Source organism: Cupressus sempervirens, chromosome 7 (assembly GCF_028749045.1).
Source record: "Cupressus sempervirens isolate cs-2001-9-10 chromosome 7, ASM2874904v1, whole genome shotgun sequence".
In the NCBI taxonomy this organism is placed as follows: Eukaryota; Viridiplantae; Streptophyta; class Pinopsida; order Cupressales; family Cupressaceae; genus Cupressus; species Cupressus sempervirens.
Window position 1 is genome coordinate 385,961,376 of NC_143124.1, and position 16,194 is coordinate 385,977,569.

Sequence of the window (16,194 nt, forward strand, 5' to 3'; positions counted from 1 at the left end):
AGTAGTCCATTTGTGAAGTCCATCAATTGCATTGGGAGCATTAAGGAGCCAATATCAACACTCAACTCATTTGCAAGAGGTAAGTGCTCATTTTTTTTTTGCATGTTAGTGTATTATGCATTTTTTGTTAAATTTTTATAATTTTAAAGATTTTTAGTTTAGATCTTGAATGTTCTTTATTTTTACTAAGTTGCAAACTAGGGTTTGTTGTTTTGTAGCTTTTATTAGCTTCAAACTTTGATATTTTACATAATTTTTTTTATTGCAGCAACCTTTGCTTTCATTTTTCGCAAATTCGCAATGGGTAAAAAATATGAATGTTGGAAATATAACGAAGAGTTTCCTGGAAGAACCAAATATCAAACAAAATATATGTTTTGTAAAGAAAAAATAACTTCTGGAAGTATTTGTAGATTGAAATACCACATTGCTGCTATACCTGAATACGATGTTACAATTTGCACTCACCAAACTCTTGAGGCAAAATGCACTTGTTTAATGGCATTAGAAAAAATTGAAAAAGACAAAGCGAATAGGAAAATGCAACTTGAAGGGTTAAGGGGTATTGCCTCCCATGTTCCCGCATCCGCAGCCGCATCCACATCTGTATCTGCATCAGCTTCCGCATCCGTAGGTTGTGTTGGAGAGGGTTCTTCTAGGCCTCCTTTTTATCCTTGTTCTTCTGCTCGTGCTAGTGCTAGTGCTAGTCGGTCACATACTGAGATAGAGTCCCACTCCAACCTATTGCAGCCTAGAGTGCGGAAAAACAAAACGGATAGTTACTTTGTGCCCCGCACTACTCCTGGTTCCCAACCCACGCTTGAGGGCATGGGTTTGAACAAGGAGATTCATGATGCTGCTAGAAAGGAGATATGCAAATTTTGGTACTTTTGCAACATTCCATTTATTGCAGCCATGTAATTGATTTTTTTTTTTTGTTTTCTTTAAAGTTAAAATTAAAAGTAAAAGTAAAACTTTAATTATAAAATTAAAAGTAAAAGTAAAAATTTAATTATATCTACTTTTATAATTTGAGTCTTTGACATCTAAATTTTTATTTGTGATAGGGCTCCTTATTGGCAGAACATGATAGATGCAATTGCTATTTGTGGTCCGGGGTTTAAAGCCCCAACTGAGGCTGAGTTGAGCAGATACCTCTTGGATGAGATGGTAGAGGACATGAGGGTTGAGCTCGAGGAGAACCGAAAGGAGTGGATTGCAAAGGGTTGCACCATCATGACTGATGGTTGGACAAATGGGAGGAATAGAACACTCCTCAATTTTCTTGTATCCTGTGGAGGTGATTGATCATTCTACTTTCCTACATACATAATTGTAAATTTTGATTTGTTGAATGCTAATTTGTTGATGATCCATTTAATATTATAATTCGTTGTTTTGTTACTTGTAGGATATACCATGTTCATCAAATCCATTGATGCTTCCGCACATGTAAAAAATGTCACATACTTATGTGAGGCTATTGAAGAAGTCATAGCAGAGGTGGGGGAACAAAATGTGATCCAGGTGGTGATGGATAATGCAGCAAGTTATGTTGTTGCAGGTAAACTTTTAACTTTTCAAGTTTTGAAAATAAATTTATTTGAATTTTGAAATTTGAATTTTTAATTGACTTAAAATTGTTGTAGGTAAACTTTTGATGGAGAGACACTCCACCATATTTTGGTCCCCTTGTGCGGCACACTGCATTGACCTCATGTTGGAGGAAATTGGCAAACTTGAGTTTGTCAAGTCATGTGTGGAAAGGGCAAAAACATATGCAAATTCATTTATAATCATTCATTTGTCCTTAGCACAATGAGGAAGTACACAGAAGGCAAGGAGTTAGCTCACCCAAGTATCACGAGGTTTGCCTCGAATTTCATCACCCTGCAGTCCTTGTTGACATTAAGGGATGAATTGAGGAGCATGTTTGTTGGGCGGGAGTGGATTTCCTCTTCCTATGCTACGACCACTGCAGGGATAGATGTGGCGGATTGCATATTTGATGAGGATGGCTTTTGGAAACCCACTAGAGAAATCCTTAAGGTAAATTTATTGCAATTTAACATTTAGTATTTTACTTTTACTTTAAGTTATATTATTTTATATTTAAGTTTTGACTCAATTTTTTTGTTTTACTTTAAATGTAGGTCACTGAGCCCCTTGTAGCTTTGCTACGAACTGTTGATGGGGAGAAGCCCTCTATGGGTTACATTTATGAGGGCATGGATAGGGCCAAGGAGGCCATCAGAGCCCAATATGCAGGAGTGCAGGAGAGATATGGCCCTATTTGGGACATCATCGATAGGAGATGGCAGAATCAGCTCCATCGACCCATCCATGCAGTAGCTTACTATCTGAATCCAGCATTTCGTTTCCGTCCTAAGTTCAAGGCGGATGCGGAGGTTCTCACTGGCTTATACACAGTGATTCAAAGGTTGAGTAGCGATGAAGATAGCACTGCTGCGATTGTTGAGCTAGACCAGTTCAACAATAAAGAGGGGTCACTTTTCTCTTGCAGGATGGCCATAAATGCTCAGACAACACTACAGCCAGGTAAAAATTAAATAATATATTCAATGTTCATGAATCTAGATTCTAAACTTAAAGTTGATTATGTAATTTTAGAGTTAACTTGTAATTTGTAAATGAGACTAATTGTTTTTATTTTCCCTTATTTCAGATAGATGGTGGCAAATGTTTGGGGCCACAACCCCAAGACTTCAAAAAATTGCCATCCTTATTCTGAGTCAGCCAAGCAGTGCTTCTGGATGTGAGTGCTGTTGGTCCATGTTCGAGCACATCCATTCGAAGAGGAGAAATAGGTTGACAGTGCAGAGGTTGAATGATCTTGTCTTTGTTCATTACAACCTCTGTCTCAGGATCAAACAAATTTTGGGCACTGACTCCTCTCCGATCATTTCTGGAGGAGATTGATCCAGAATCAGAGTGGCTCACAGAGGTTGTGGATCTAGTCTTCACTGAGGAAGACTGTGCGTGGGTTGACCAGGTGGATATAGAGGCTGAGGCAGCTAGAGCACGTTCTTCAGGCATTGGTAGACGCACACGTGCACGCACAGACACAGGCCCTAGCGACTTTCGTGAGCCCATCTTACATGCGGGAGATATGGCTCAGCAGTCCTCTAGGACCTACATTAGACGCTTTGCTACTAGGCAGATTGGATACTCAGAGGCTGAGGCTGAGGCTACAACCGAGCTTGAGGATGATGTTGAGGATGATAATGACTATGAGCCTGAGGCTTGAGTTGGAGCCTTGTTTTTATATTTTGTTTACAGATATTGATACTGAATCATTGATAGACATGTTTCAAACTTTCATGGATCTTCATCTTAGATTCTTACATACATTTATGGTTTGATGTCTTATGGATCTAGGGCCTACATTAGACGCCTTGCTACTAGGCAGACTGGATACTCAAAGGCTAAGGATGAGGCTGCAGCCAAGCTTGAGGATGATGTTGAGGATGATAATGACTATGAGCCTGAGGCTTGAGCTGGAGCCTTGTTTTTATATTTTGTTTACAGATATTGATACTGAATCATTGATAGACATGTTTCAAACTTTCATGGATCTTCATCTTAGATTCTTACATACATTTATGGTTTGATGTCTTATGGATCATCTTACATACATTCTATGATTTAAATCAATATGATCATTTGATTTCTATTTACTTCAGCTAGCCTACAATTTACATTTTAGATAGCATAGTTACATATATGATGGATTTTATGTTCCAAACTTCCATGTTTATGTATGTTAAGTTTTAACTTCTATTTGATGATGTTATAGTGTGTTTAAGTTATATTCAATAAAGGGTGCATGAAATAAGTTTTAAATTGTTAAAATCTTTAAATTTAAAGTGTTTTTTCAAATTTGCCGATTCATCGCCGATTCATTGCCGATTCCGATCCGATTCCAATTCACGTTACTTTGATTTCACCACCTCAGTTATGCAAATCAATGGGAGTGTTCGTTTCCAACGATCAATGTAGCAACTATAGAAACCCTTGTCTCCACAAGTTATCCGAAAGAGTAGATGGCAACACATTCGATGGTCAACAATGAGGCTGCCCTCACTATTTATTCTTTTCCTCCAATAGATGGACCTCTTTCTAGAAGAAATAAAATAATATTTAATTCCTCCTTCTAGAAGATTCTTTTAATTTATTTATTTAACGTTAGTCACTTTTAATTAAATCAATTAAATATAAAGTCACCTTTTAATTTTAAATTTATTTAATGACTTTATAAGAAATTAATTTATTCAATTCTTTTTTATTTCCCCACTTAGCCTTCGGAGAATGTAAAGGCTAAGAACTCCATTGAGATACTAAAAAGATGAGAACCTTCTTTGATACCATGTTGATTTTATTAGGATTGCTACAGATGTAATTGTATTGCCTTCCTGGTATATACTTTCCAAAGACAATCTTATATTTATATAGAGAAGGAATCAAGAATGATAATTATAATAGTTTTATATATATATATATATATATAATATTTCACATAATAATATATATTTAATTAATATATATACATATTATATCACACACACACAGAGACATATATATCTGCACTTTAGTCTCATAGTTTATCCAATTGAAGCTACCAAACATCAACAAAATTTTATATAGTTAGTGTGGTTTGTTAGAATATTATAGGATAATATATATTTTTAGTTGTACAATAGACATTATAGGTACGCAAGTTAGAATAAATCATATTATTAGGGAGTGATTCTTGTAATGTAGGATATTTAACTCCTATATAAGTTGCTAATGTATTGAACAACATAATATATTGGAATATAATAATAATTTTATGTGAACTTTGGAATTTATTATGGTATTCACCGTATCGGAGCAATTAAGATCCAAGAAAATTAATTTTGTGAGCAATGATTTTCTTGTAGGTTGTGATTCCTCGAACGATTTGCTAATTGGGAGGCCAAGATATGCATTGTGATCGTCATTGTATGTGAAAAGAGAGTGCAAAAGCATATTATATGTCATTCGCAATATATCAGGTCACTTTGCAAAGTGTATAAAAAAATCAATTCTATAACTCATCTGAACTGCTGAGTTTTTTATGTACCAAGAGATTGAGAGGAAGCGGTCCAAAGGAAAGTTGTGATTAGGGGACTTGCCATGTAGCTTCTGAAGCTTATGAGCCAGCTAGAGAAGCCGTTAAACAATTACAGTATCGAATATTGATTTCTGCAAGTCTCAGAGACTAGTGTTTGTTTCAAAATAGGAAAGAATTTGATATTGCATGCCCACAAACCTCACTAGAACAATTTACATCATTGCCATTTCTCTTGTAATGGACAAAGACAATTCTTCAAGCCATCTTTGTTATCAAATTCCATCCATTCTATTATTACCAGCTAGGACATGTGCTCCAGTTGAAGGCACAAATGTTTGCAAATTCCTGATTTTTTCTACGTATTCTTTTCTAGATTTTGGTAGAAAATTCAACGATGCTCCACATTAATTGTAGTATCCTCCCCTATTTTTTTCCCAAATAAAGAAAGTTGCAAGCTATTTTATGATATTAATTAATTTGCTTAATAACTCAACATAGCATTTTTGTCAAACACTTGGCACACATACTACGATATATAGGAAAATCTGAAACTTCTTATTTGCTAATTAAATATTGATTTTTGCCATGTAAATGTGCTCATACAATTGTTTAACATGCTGCGACAAATATCACTCTCGTATTCAACAACTACAATGCAAAACTATAAAAATTTGATAGAAGAAACTTGGAATTAGTTGCTGTAGTATTTTTGCAAATGTTGTTGGCAGCCTTCCAAACCCCCAAATCAACAAGAATAAACAATAAACTTGTTGCAAATACTGTTCACACACTGTAGCAAATTCACTATTCATGCGCACTGTAGCAACCACTATTCATGCGCATTGTAACAAAACACTATTCATTTGCACTGTAGCAAAACACTATTCATGCGCACTGTAGCAAAACACTATTCATCCGTACTGTAGCAAAACACTAAATGAAACCCAATGTGTTTGGAAACACCATTAATCCTCCTAACTGTGTCTTTCAACAGCGAAGAGAATGCTAGCAAAGAGGGATTCCGTCCTCCAAGCCCGATAATCAGCTATCCAGCAACATAACATTAATTTTCATCCAAGCATACTAAAAAGAAGTTCTTCCATTTCTTTTATAGTGTTCTCACAAGAGCTCAATCCTTCATTTTCTTAATGTGAGATAAAACATAACTCCCTTTATGTAACTTATGTCTCCAATGTGTTATAAAATAAAGGGGACTCTTTTAATTTAAATATTTCCCACAAACTATAGTCTATGCATTAATAAAGTTAAATATTTAAATTTAACTTTATAAAATAGCTTTATCAATGCATAACAAATCTTATCAATGATAAACAAGTCTTCTTGTCGATTTTAAACAATTACCATTGACATACCGCTGCCACTGGATGTCCGACCATGTCCAAGATGACTTACTATAAATAATAAGTATGCCCAAAGTTGTCTCAAAACCCCTCAGAAAGACCTGCAACTGAAACTATCTAGGTCAAATGGGCTCTAAGTCCCTTTAATGTCCTGGTTAGCCTACGGGACCGTGGGGAAATAGGCTAACGACAACATCATGCTATGAATGCTAAAAGGGGACATTACAGTCCGCCCTTCCCAAAATTGCTTGTCCTCAAGCAATTTCAACTCTGGATGTTGTAATATCTGCTCATTTTGCCAAGTAGCATCCTCCACTGGTAGATTCCTCCACTTGACCAAGTACTCCTTGATGATCCGCCTGCGAAACACCCTCTCCTTGGAGTCAAGTATAGCCTCGAGAACCAAGATAAGGCTTTCCCTCATCATCAAGAGGTGGCAATACTACTGAAGGCACCACATTGTGGCTCAATGCCTTGTTAAGGCATGACACATGGAACACAATTATGCACTTTACTGTCTGCAGGCAACTCCAACTCATAAGCTACTTCGCCCACTCTCTTAATTACCTTGAATGGTCCATAGTAGCGTGGTTTCAATTTCTCTGCTCCACTCTTCTTGAGAGAGGACTGTCTATACGGCTGTAACATGAGGTACACCATGTCTCCTACCTCGAAAGACCTCTCAACCCTGTGCTGATCAGCATATTGCTTCTGCTGATTTTGTGCCTTTTGCAAATTTTCTTTCAAGGATCGCATAATGTCCTGACACTCCTGCAAAATATCCTTGGCCTTAGGCACCCTACTGTCCCCAAATAACAAATCCAAAAAAATAGGAGCATTATACCCGTATAGTGCCATGAAAGGGGACATTTGAATAGACATATGGAAAGAGATATTATAGCAATACTCCCCTAGATGTAGCCACTTAACCCAAGCCTTCTGCTCTCCTACAATGTAGTTTCGAAGGCACCCCTCAACCCATTTATTCACTATCTCTGTCTGCCCATCAGTTTGGGGGTGGTAACTGGTACTCGGAGTTAGCTCTGTTCCACACAACCTGAACAACTCCTGCCAAAAGTGGCTTATAAACCTACTATCCCTGTCGCTGACTATGCTTCGTGGCATCCCATGTAATCTAAATACCTCTCGAAAGAATAGCTCTGCTATTTGTACTGTTGAATATGTGGACGAAATCGCAAAGAAATGTGCAAATTTCGTCAATCTGTCTACCACAACAAAAATACAATCCTGACTCTGTGCCTTTGGAAGGCCTATGATAAAATCCATGGAAATGCTATCCCACTTCTTCTTTGGTATAGGTAGGGGCTGTAGTAAACCGCCTGGAAAGGAATGTTCCTGTTTACTCTGTTGACACACTGGGCACTCCCTAACGAACTGTAGCACTTCTGACTTAAGCCGCTTCCAAGTGAAGCGCTCTCTCACCTGCCGATATGTCTTAAAAAATCTTGGATGTCCTGCTAATGAATCATGAAATGCTCTCAAGATCTTTTGCTTCATGGCAGACCCAGGTACCAAATAAATCCTTCCCTTGTAAATGATCAAATCATTTATAACAGTGTATCGACTATCTTGAATAGCTCCTTCAAAAACACTAGATGCCCAACTATCCTTGGCATACTCTGCCAAGATCAACTCTCTCCAATCATCCATGACTATCCCAATAGCAAGCAAATGAGGCCTTCTGGATAAAGCATCCGCGACAATATTTTTCTTCCCTTTGACATAGACTATGTCAAAATCATAGACCTATAACTTACTCACCCATTTTTGTTGCCTGTCATTAAGATCCTTCTGTCCAAGGAAATGTTTCAAGCTTTTATGATCTGTTTTTACTGTGAATCGGCTCTTTGCTAAGTATTGCCTGAACTTAGCTAGCTCGTGCATGATTGCTAGCATTTCTTTGTCATAGATGCTGTAAGTTCTCTCAACACCTCGTAATTTCCTGCTCTCATATGCGATGGGATGTTTATTCTGAACGAGGATAGCTCCTACGCCCTCTCCCGAGGCATTACACTGTAGCTTAAAAGACCTGGTGAAATCTGGAATGGCTAAAACAGGACATGTACTCATCAGCTCCTTAAACCTATCAAAACAATCCTGAGCCCTCTCTGACCACTTGAAACTATCTCTCCGTGTCAAATCTGTAAGTGGTGTTGCTATCTGTGAAAATCCCTTCACAAATCTGCGGTAGAACCCGCAAAGCCCAAGAAATCCCTTGAGTTGTGAAGTGTTCCTCGGCGGTGGCCAATCCAGAATGGCCCTGATCTTGTTTGGGTCAACCTGAACACTTCCTGCACTAATAATATGCCCTAGATAGAGCAACTCTGCCATCCCGAACTCGCAGTTACTCATCTTGGCATATAATGACTCCCTCTCTAGAATGCTGAGCACTACATCAATATGCTTCAAATGTTCCTCCCAAGTATAGCTATATATTAGTATATCATAAAAAAAAATCAACACAAACTTCCTCAACTGATCTCTAAATACTCTATTCATACAGGACTGGAAAGTGGCGGGGGCATTAGTCAACCCAAAGGGCATGACTAAGAACTCAAAATGTCCGTAGTGGCATCTAAAAGTTGTCTTCTCCATATCCACCTCTCTAACCCGTATCTGGTGGTAGCAGGATCTCAAATCAATCTTAGAGAAGTAGCATGCACTGTGCAATTCATCAATAAGCTCATCGATGCGCGGGATAGGGTGTCGGTTCTTGATTGTCTTCTTATTTAGCTCCCTATAATCAATGCACATCCTCATTGTACCATCCTTCTTCTTCACCAATACCACTGAAGAAGCGAAAGGACTCTTGCTTGGCCGTATGTGCCCCATGTCAATCAACTCCTTGATTGCCTTTTCTATTTCATCCTTATATCTCTTTGGATGGCGGTAGGGTGTGATGATGACTGGCTTAGCCCCTTCCTCTAACTCAAAAACATGCTCGATTCCCCTATTTGGGGGTCTCCCTAGAGGTATCTCACCAAACACCTTAGTATGTTTGGTTATTAGTTCCTGTACATCAGGTGGATACTTTTGTTCATGCTGCTTTGTCATCTCAGACATTGCTCTGAACTCTGCTGCCCACTGTACCTGATCATGTCTAAAGAAACTCTGCATCTGCTTGAGTGACACCACTCGAAGTCTCCCATCTGACAAACCTCTGAGCACATCTTCTTACCATTTGCCTCAAACCTCATTTCCATTTTCTAGAGGTTAAATGTGAACTCTTAGAGACACTTCATCCAGTTCATCCCAAGCACCATATCTTGATCACCAATGTTGACCACAAAGAAATCTCTTGTCATGTCATAATCTCCCAAACAAAGCTGCAAGTTGAAGATCTTCTTGGTACAGTCGATTTTGAAGCCATCGACAACCATCACCTTAAATCCCCTATGCTCCTCTGTATGTAGCCCTCTGCGTGACACAAACTTCTCATCAATGAAGTTATGTGTTGCCCCTGTATCAATGAGTCCCACAAATCTCTGTCCATCCAAAGTTCCCCTAACTCTGAAAGTGACGGCCTCCTGTATACTGGACAGTTGAGCTATTGTGCCATCACTGCGTGCTTCCTCATGTGAAGAATTATCATCATCTCCATCTGATTTTGATGACTGCTCTGAATCTCCATCCACTGACTCTTCGGCTGAAAAGTACTCCATCTGCTTAGCTTTTGCTTTCAATGGACACTTATGTGACAAATCCCAAGGCTCCCTACAATGAAAACAAAGCTTCTTCTTCCTAAGATCATTAAGTGTCTCATTGTCCAACCTCTTACTTTCCTCCTTAGGTGGCTGAGCCTCTCTATGGAAAGGTTTCATGTCCTTATCTTTCCTCGAAGGGAAACTCTTTGCCTGAAATTTATTTTTAGAAGCTGAAGAGGAATCCATGTCACGAGCTTTCTTAATGGCTTCCTGCAAAGTGGGAGGGTCGACAGCTTTAATCCACCCTCTCAACGGATCAGCTAACCCATCCATAAGTAGAATCAATATCCTCCGTTCAGATACATCTGTTACTAACACCGCAAGTTTTTGAAACTCTGAAATGTATGTTTCCAATGATCCCCACTGTTTAAGCTGGGCTAACTCCTTGAAATGGAGTTCTGGATCCTTCCTGTCAAAACGTTCAATCAGTCTCTCCGTAAACTCCACATATGAGGTAATGTGTGCATGACCCATAGTGACCATACCATGATGCCACCACTCGTGTGCTAACCCATCCAGGTGAATTGCTGCATACTTAATAGCTTCTTCCTCAAGCATAGGGTTCAATTGAAAGTATGTGTCAAGCTTTTGAACCCAAGCTCTTGTTGTAGACTTCCCCGAGCCATCATAATATGGTAACTGAAGTTTCCCTACTTTCTTCCGTAGTTCATAGCTCTGGTTCCTGTCATGTCCACGTGGCATATGCTTTATCCGCACATCCATATACTCCCTAAAGGTAATTGCAGCAGTAAAATCTGGACCTCCGGCTTCCCAATCTCTCCTCAACTGGTCATGTATATCAATGATCTGCGGCTCTGGTACGGGCTACTCTAGAGCTCTAGGAGGAAATGTGGGAATCATGGGCCTCGAACTCACTGTCCTAGTTTGCTGGGGTGCATAACCGAAATTGTTCACAACTTGTTCGCCTCCATTATTTGTCCCATCCTGATTATTACCATTCTGATTATTTCCTCCACCCACATTAGCATTCAACCCCATTTGATGAGCCATCATCTGCATCATAAGCTCCAATCTCTGACTCTATTCCTGTGCTCTCTGCTTTGCTAATTGCTTTCCCTGTGCCAAGGTGTCTAATAACTGTAAGAATCTTTCCTCTCCCTGATCTGGACCGGCATTCCCGCCTCGGCCTAAACCTGTATTCCTATCATCTCGGTCACCCATATTGCTGTCTTGATCAAAGAATACCTCCTCTATGTCCACCTGCACGGATGAACTAGACTGTTCGCTCTGTAGGTCTGAAATCCTATTTTGTCTTGCTCTAGTATTGCGGAAATTATAAGGCCTCTGTCGCATGCTCAAACATAAATGCTCTGATTTTAGTGTTTTGACATTTTGTCAAACACTTTCCCCTCTATCTGGCTGTTCTAAATTCCCTATAAGACCTCCACAGGATGGCAAGACTTATAGCTCCAATACCACTGTAGTATCCTCTCCTATTTTTTACCCAAATAAAGAAAGTCGCAAGCTATTTTATGATATTAATTAATTTGCTTAATAACTCAACATAGCATTTTTGTCAAACACTTGGCACACATACTACAATATATAGGAAAATCTGAAACTTCTTATTTGCTAATTAAATATTGATTTTTGCCATGTAAATGTGCTCATACAATTGTTTAACATGCTGCGACAAATATCAGTCTCGTATTCAACAACTACAATGCAAAAGTATAAAAATTTGACAGAAGAAACTTGGAATTAGTTGCTGTAGTATTTTTGCAGATGTAGTCGATAGCCTTCCAAACCCCCAAATCAGCAAGAATAAACAATAAACTTGTTGCAAATATTGTTCACGCACTGTAGCAAATTCACTATTCATGCGCACTATAGCAACCACTATTCATGCGCATTGTAGCAAAACACTATTCATCTGCATTGTAGCAAAACACTATTCATGCGCATTGTAGCAAAACACTATTCATCCATACTGTAGCAAACCACTAAATGAAACCCAGTGTGTTTGAAAACACCGTTAATCCTCCTGACTGTGTCTTTCAACAGCGAAGAGAATGCTAGCGAAGAGGGATTCCGTCCTCCAAGCCCAATAATCAGCTATCCAGCAACATAACATTAATCTTCATCCAAGCATACTAAAAAGAAGCTCTTCCATTTCTTTTATCGTGTTCTCACAAGAGCTCAATCCTTCGTTTTCTTAATGTGAGATAAAACATAACTCCCTTTATGTAACTTATGTCTCCAATGTGTTATAAAATAAAGGGGACTCTTTTAATTTAAATATTTTCCACAAACTATAGTCTATGCATTAATAAAGTTAAATATTTAAATTTAACTTTATAAAATAGCTTTATCAATGCATAACAAATCTTATCAATGATAAACAAGTCTTCTTGTCGATTTTAAACAATTACCATTGACATACCGCTGCCACTGGATGTCCGACCATGTCCAACATGACTTACTATAAATAGTAAGTATGCCCAAAGTTGCCTCAAAACCCCTCAGAAAGACTTGCAACTGAAACTATCTAGGTCAAATGGCTTCTAAGTCCCTTTAATGTCCTGGTTAGCCTACGGGACCGTGGGGAAATAGGCTAACGACAACATCATGCTATGAATGCTAAAAAGGGGACATTACATTAATATCTTTAGCTATTACAAGAATGCGAGAAATCCATAGCTATGCAAATGAATGTGAATTGGTAGTCCATTTTGTTCACAAAAGGCTTGGATTTGAAGAAGTTTAAAGGAAGTGTGGTTGGCTATCATCTCAACTTCTTTTGGAGTGCTCACATTAAGCTTTTTTAATTTCTGCCTTACAAAGTTTCTCGACCTTCTTAGCATGAGCCATCTTTTAGCAAGATGTCTACATGCTTAATCATGTGGTGAAGGTCGGGGTAACTTATATCACTAATCTGTCCCTTGCTAAAGATATCATAAAAGTTGAGCATAAAGAGCACGTCAACATTGTTAAAGATATGTAGAAGAGCATTGATTTATGCGATTCAGTCAGTCAAAAACGGAAATAACAATTGCATTCCAGAACCATGGTCAAGTCTAGGTAATATTGGTGGTGTAAAGTAGCTTTGAAGCTAAGAAAAGTAGGATTAAATAAATTTAGATTAACAGAAGCTGAGTTAGTTCCCACTCTCAATGGTCGAGTGCATAGTTACACTTATTGCGATAAAACTTTGATAGTGCTAAAATACGAGACTTAATCACCATTTATTATTAGCGATAAGCTAATTATTTATCAATCACAGTTGCCTAATAGGGACTGCTGGCCAAACACAGGTGCATTTTACATTTTGTGAGTTTTAAACTGCTGTTAGTGGATAGAAAGAGGGTTCCAAGGAAAAGAAAGGTGATTTGCAGGGATCTAGTGCAATATTTTGTGGATTTGAAGCAAAATTGGATTCACAAGTATGCTTTCAAATTTCTTTTTCCTTTTTGATAAAATCATCTGATCTTGTCTTTGTTCAGTCAAGTTTATAGAAACTCTATAATAGCATTTCCAATGCACTCTAAATTGTTTGTGTAATAAACAAGATTTAACACCAATTTTTGGCAATTCTGTAGATAGTCTCATAGTTTCCTCAAGAATTTCATATTTCATAAAAATTTCAAACGTTTTAACACTTTTTGTTTTTCAAGTTTTAACTATGTTTAAAATTATTTAAACTAGTTTAGTTTGTTTGATAAATTTCTTTAAAAAAATATAATATATCAATTTGTGGATTCAACTTGTATATTTAGGTTGAAATTTGTTTAATATGGCAAATAGATATTAATCTACAACTGGGTCAGCTGTAGGCTCTGATAGTGCCTCCGTAGACGCATGTCTATCTGGATATGTAGGCATGCGTCCTAAAGGGGCTAGAGATAAGGCTTCGATGTATACCTTTGAAGAACCTAAACTTAATACAGTGATCTACATAGTTTGAAAATAATTAATGGAGGCATATACTGCTTGAAATAACACCTTGGAGGGATCACAAAGCACGACACAAGGATTTGTGAGAACATAGCAGAAAAAATAAAAGGAGAAGTGAATACCCAAGAAGAGGAAAAATTGCGAAAGGAAAATGCAAAACTATCGATGAGGGAAACCATTTCTCATTTTAAAGAATCATTTATTACTTTCTCATCACCATTATTAGTTTGGATTTTGTTAAAACAATTTAGATTCAACTCAAAATATAAAGGATGATAATGAAATAGTGTGGGTTGTACTTGCGACAAGGTATCCTAGTCAACCTTGAAGTAGAAGTAACACTTGAGGGCATAGCGATCTCTCTTTGTGGACCACATATCCGCAAATTCAATAGCCCCTCGGCTGCCACTTCTACATCTTCTAGCAGACCAACACCATCAGTGCCTGTAATGTCCCCATTGGTTGCCAGCATCAACATTTTAGGGATTAGCCTAATATTGGATCCTCGTAGACTAATGAGTATGGTTAGAGGGTCTTCCGAGGATTGGTTCATCTCCACCATTCAGTGATTCATGAATTTGGCCTTCATTCGATGTCATCTGGACTCCATTTGCCATACTTACTATGTATAGTAAGTCAAGGGTAATAGAAATGGACCCTTTCTATTTTTAGAAAGTGTATTTGGTCACATGGGGAATTATGAGGAGAGATTCCTATTTCAAATGGCATGGCAATCGAACAAGTATTTCAAAAGATATTAAAGTTTGAGTGACTTAAGTGATTTATTTAGATATTTAATGTTATAAAGTTATAAAGTCACTTAAGTGACTTAAAGACAAAATTGGCTTTTAATCCCACATTGCCTAGTTGTTTGTGTCTTCCCTCATATCGAGGTTATAAAAGTGTGGAGCTACATTGGGATTCACACAACGAATATATGTTATTCATTCAAATACTAATGATTGCTTAAATGTGGCTGCGCCTTCTTGAGGATGAAATCCCGTAGGAAATTGGAAGCTGGACAAAGCTCCAGTCTTCTTTGTGAGAAATACATCAGATTCAAGGTTTCTAGGCGGTACAAGCAATACTTCTTATGTAAAAGGAGAGGCATATTAAATAAGTTATCACTCTTTTAGCATATAGAGATGCAGGGCCAGAGAATAACAGGAGAGGTAGAAGAAGAAACATCAGGTATCTGACATGACCCTATAGACTCGGTTTGCACTTATGTCCTGTAGTTTAGACAAAGATTGTGGTTCAGCTACAGGAGGAAGATATCTCAATAGTTTCAGCAGTCACTTTATAGCTAGTATGTGTGGTGTGCAGGAACGTGGGTCTATCACAAAGTCTATTTTAACAACAGACCATCTCACAAACCGACCATAACAGTGACTGAGGTATGGCGTTGCCAAAAGGGGCTGATAAAAGGTCTGTATGCAGCCTATTATATTGACCACAGGGATCAGCATTTATTGGGTGCAAACACAGAAGGTGTAGGTAATACTGTGGGTCGAATCCAATACATTAGCAGCTGGCATGAGATAGAAGAAAGGTTGGATGTGGCAACCACAGGTCGGTGACCAGTGAGGACCACGCCCTGGACCGGTAGTAGCATCCACCAACTACAGCAGTTATACAGGTTTCACTGATTTTCCTTATCTAAATTGTAATACTTTGTGTTGGTACTTTAAATATGTGTGAACTCTTTCTGCCACTAATTCCCCATAATCAAAGGTATGCAAAACATTGTTTGGGTTCTGCTGAAATTGAAGAGTAATATAAATGCAGTGCTATTATTTTCTGAGTTTGTTATACTGTATGCAAATTCTGTAGTCATATTATTAGATGTATTTTGGAGTCGGACTATTCACAGCGACATTAGAATTTAATGCTAGGGCTACATGCCAATTATTTGACAAAATACCTCAAGTTAAAACTTAATCATTTTGATCACATTAAGATCAGATCACTATAGTGGTATTAGAGCCACAGGACCTGCCATCTTGTGGGAAAAAACAAAATAATTGCAGTCAGCTGGGAATGAGTAAAAAACATTATAAGTTCAGCCATCTTGTTG

General features: G+C 38.0%; 3 protein-coding genes across 4 annotated transcripts in view; all 3 read left to right on the top strand.

The window, feature by feature from the left end:
* The window catches only part of LOC149547103 (nodulin MtN21 /EamA-like transporter family protein), a 129,429-nt gene that overhangs the window by 67,826 nt on the left and 45,409 nt on the right, over positions 1-16,194 (top strand). The window lies entirely within an intron of this gene.
* Positions 1,066-1,828, top strand: LOC149547107 (uncharacterized). The gene is made up of 3 exons (XM_089791520.1): positions 1,066-1,300; positions 1,412-1,564; positions 1,650-1,828. Exons 1-3 carry the CDS (start codon positions 1,087-1,089, stop codon positions 1,820-1,822), a joined length of 540 nt encoding a protein of 179 aa, XP_089647646.1. The 5' UTR covers positions 1,066-1,086; the 3' UTR covers positions 1,823-1,828.
* Positions 1,826-16,194, top strand: part of LOC149547108 (uncharacterized) — a 28,599-nt gene continuing 14,230 nt past the window's right edge. Inside the window, exons 1-2 of the mRNA XM_089791519.1 lie at positions 1,826-2,049; positions 2,154-2,559. Of these exons, the coding sequence (XP_089647645.1) occupies positions 1,930-2,049; positions 2,154-2,559 (526 nt within the window). The 5' untranslated portion in view covers positions 1,826-1,929. The remainder of the gene's footprint in view (positions 2,050-2,153; positions 2,560-16,194) is intronic.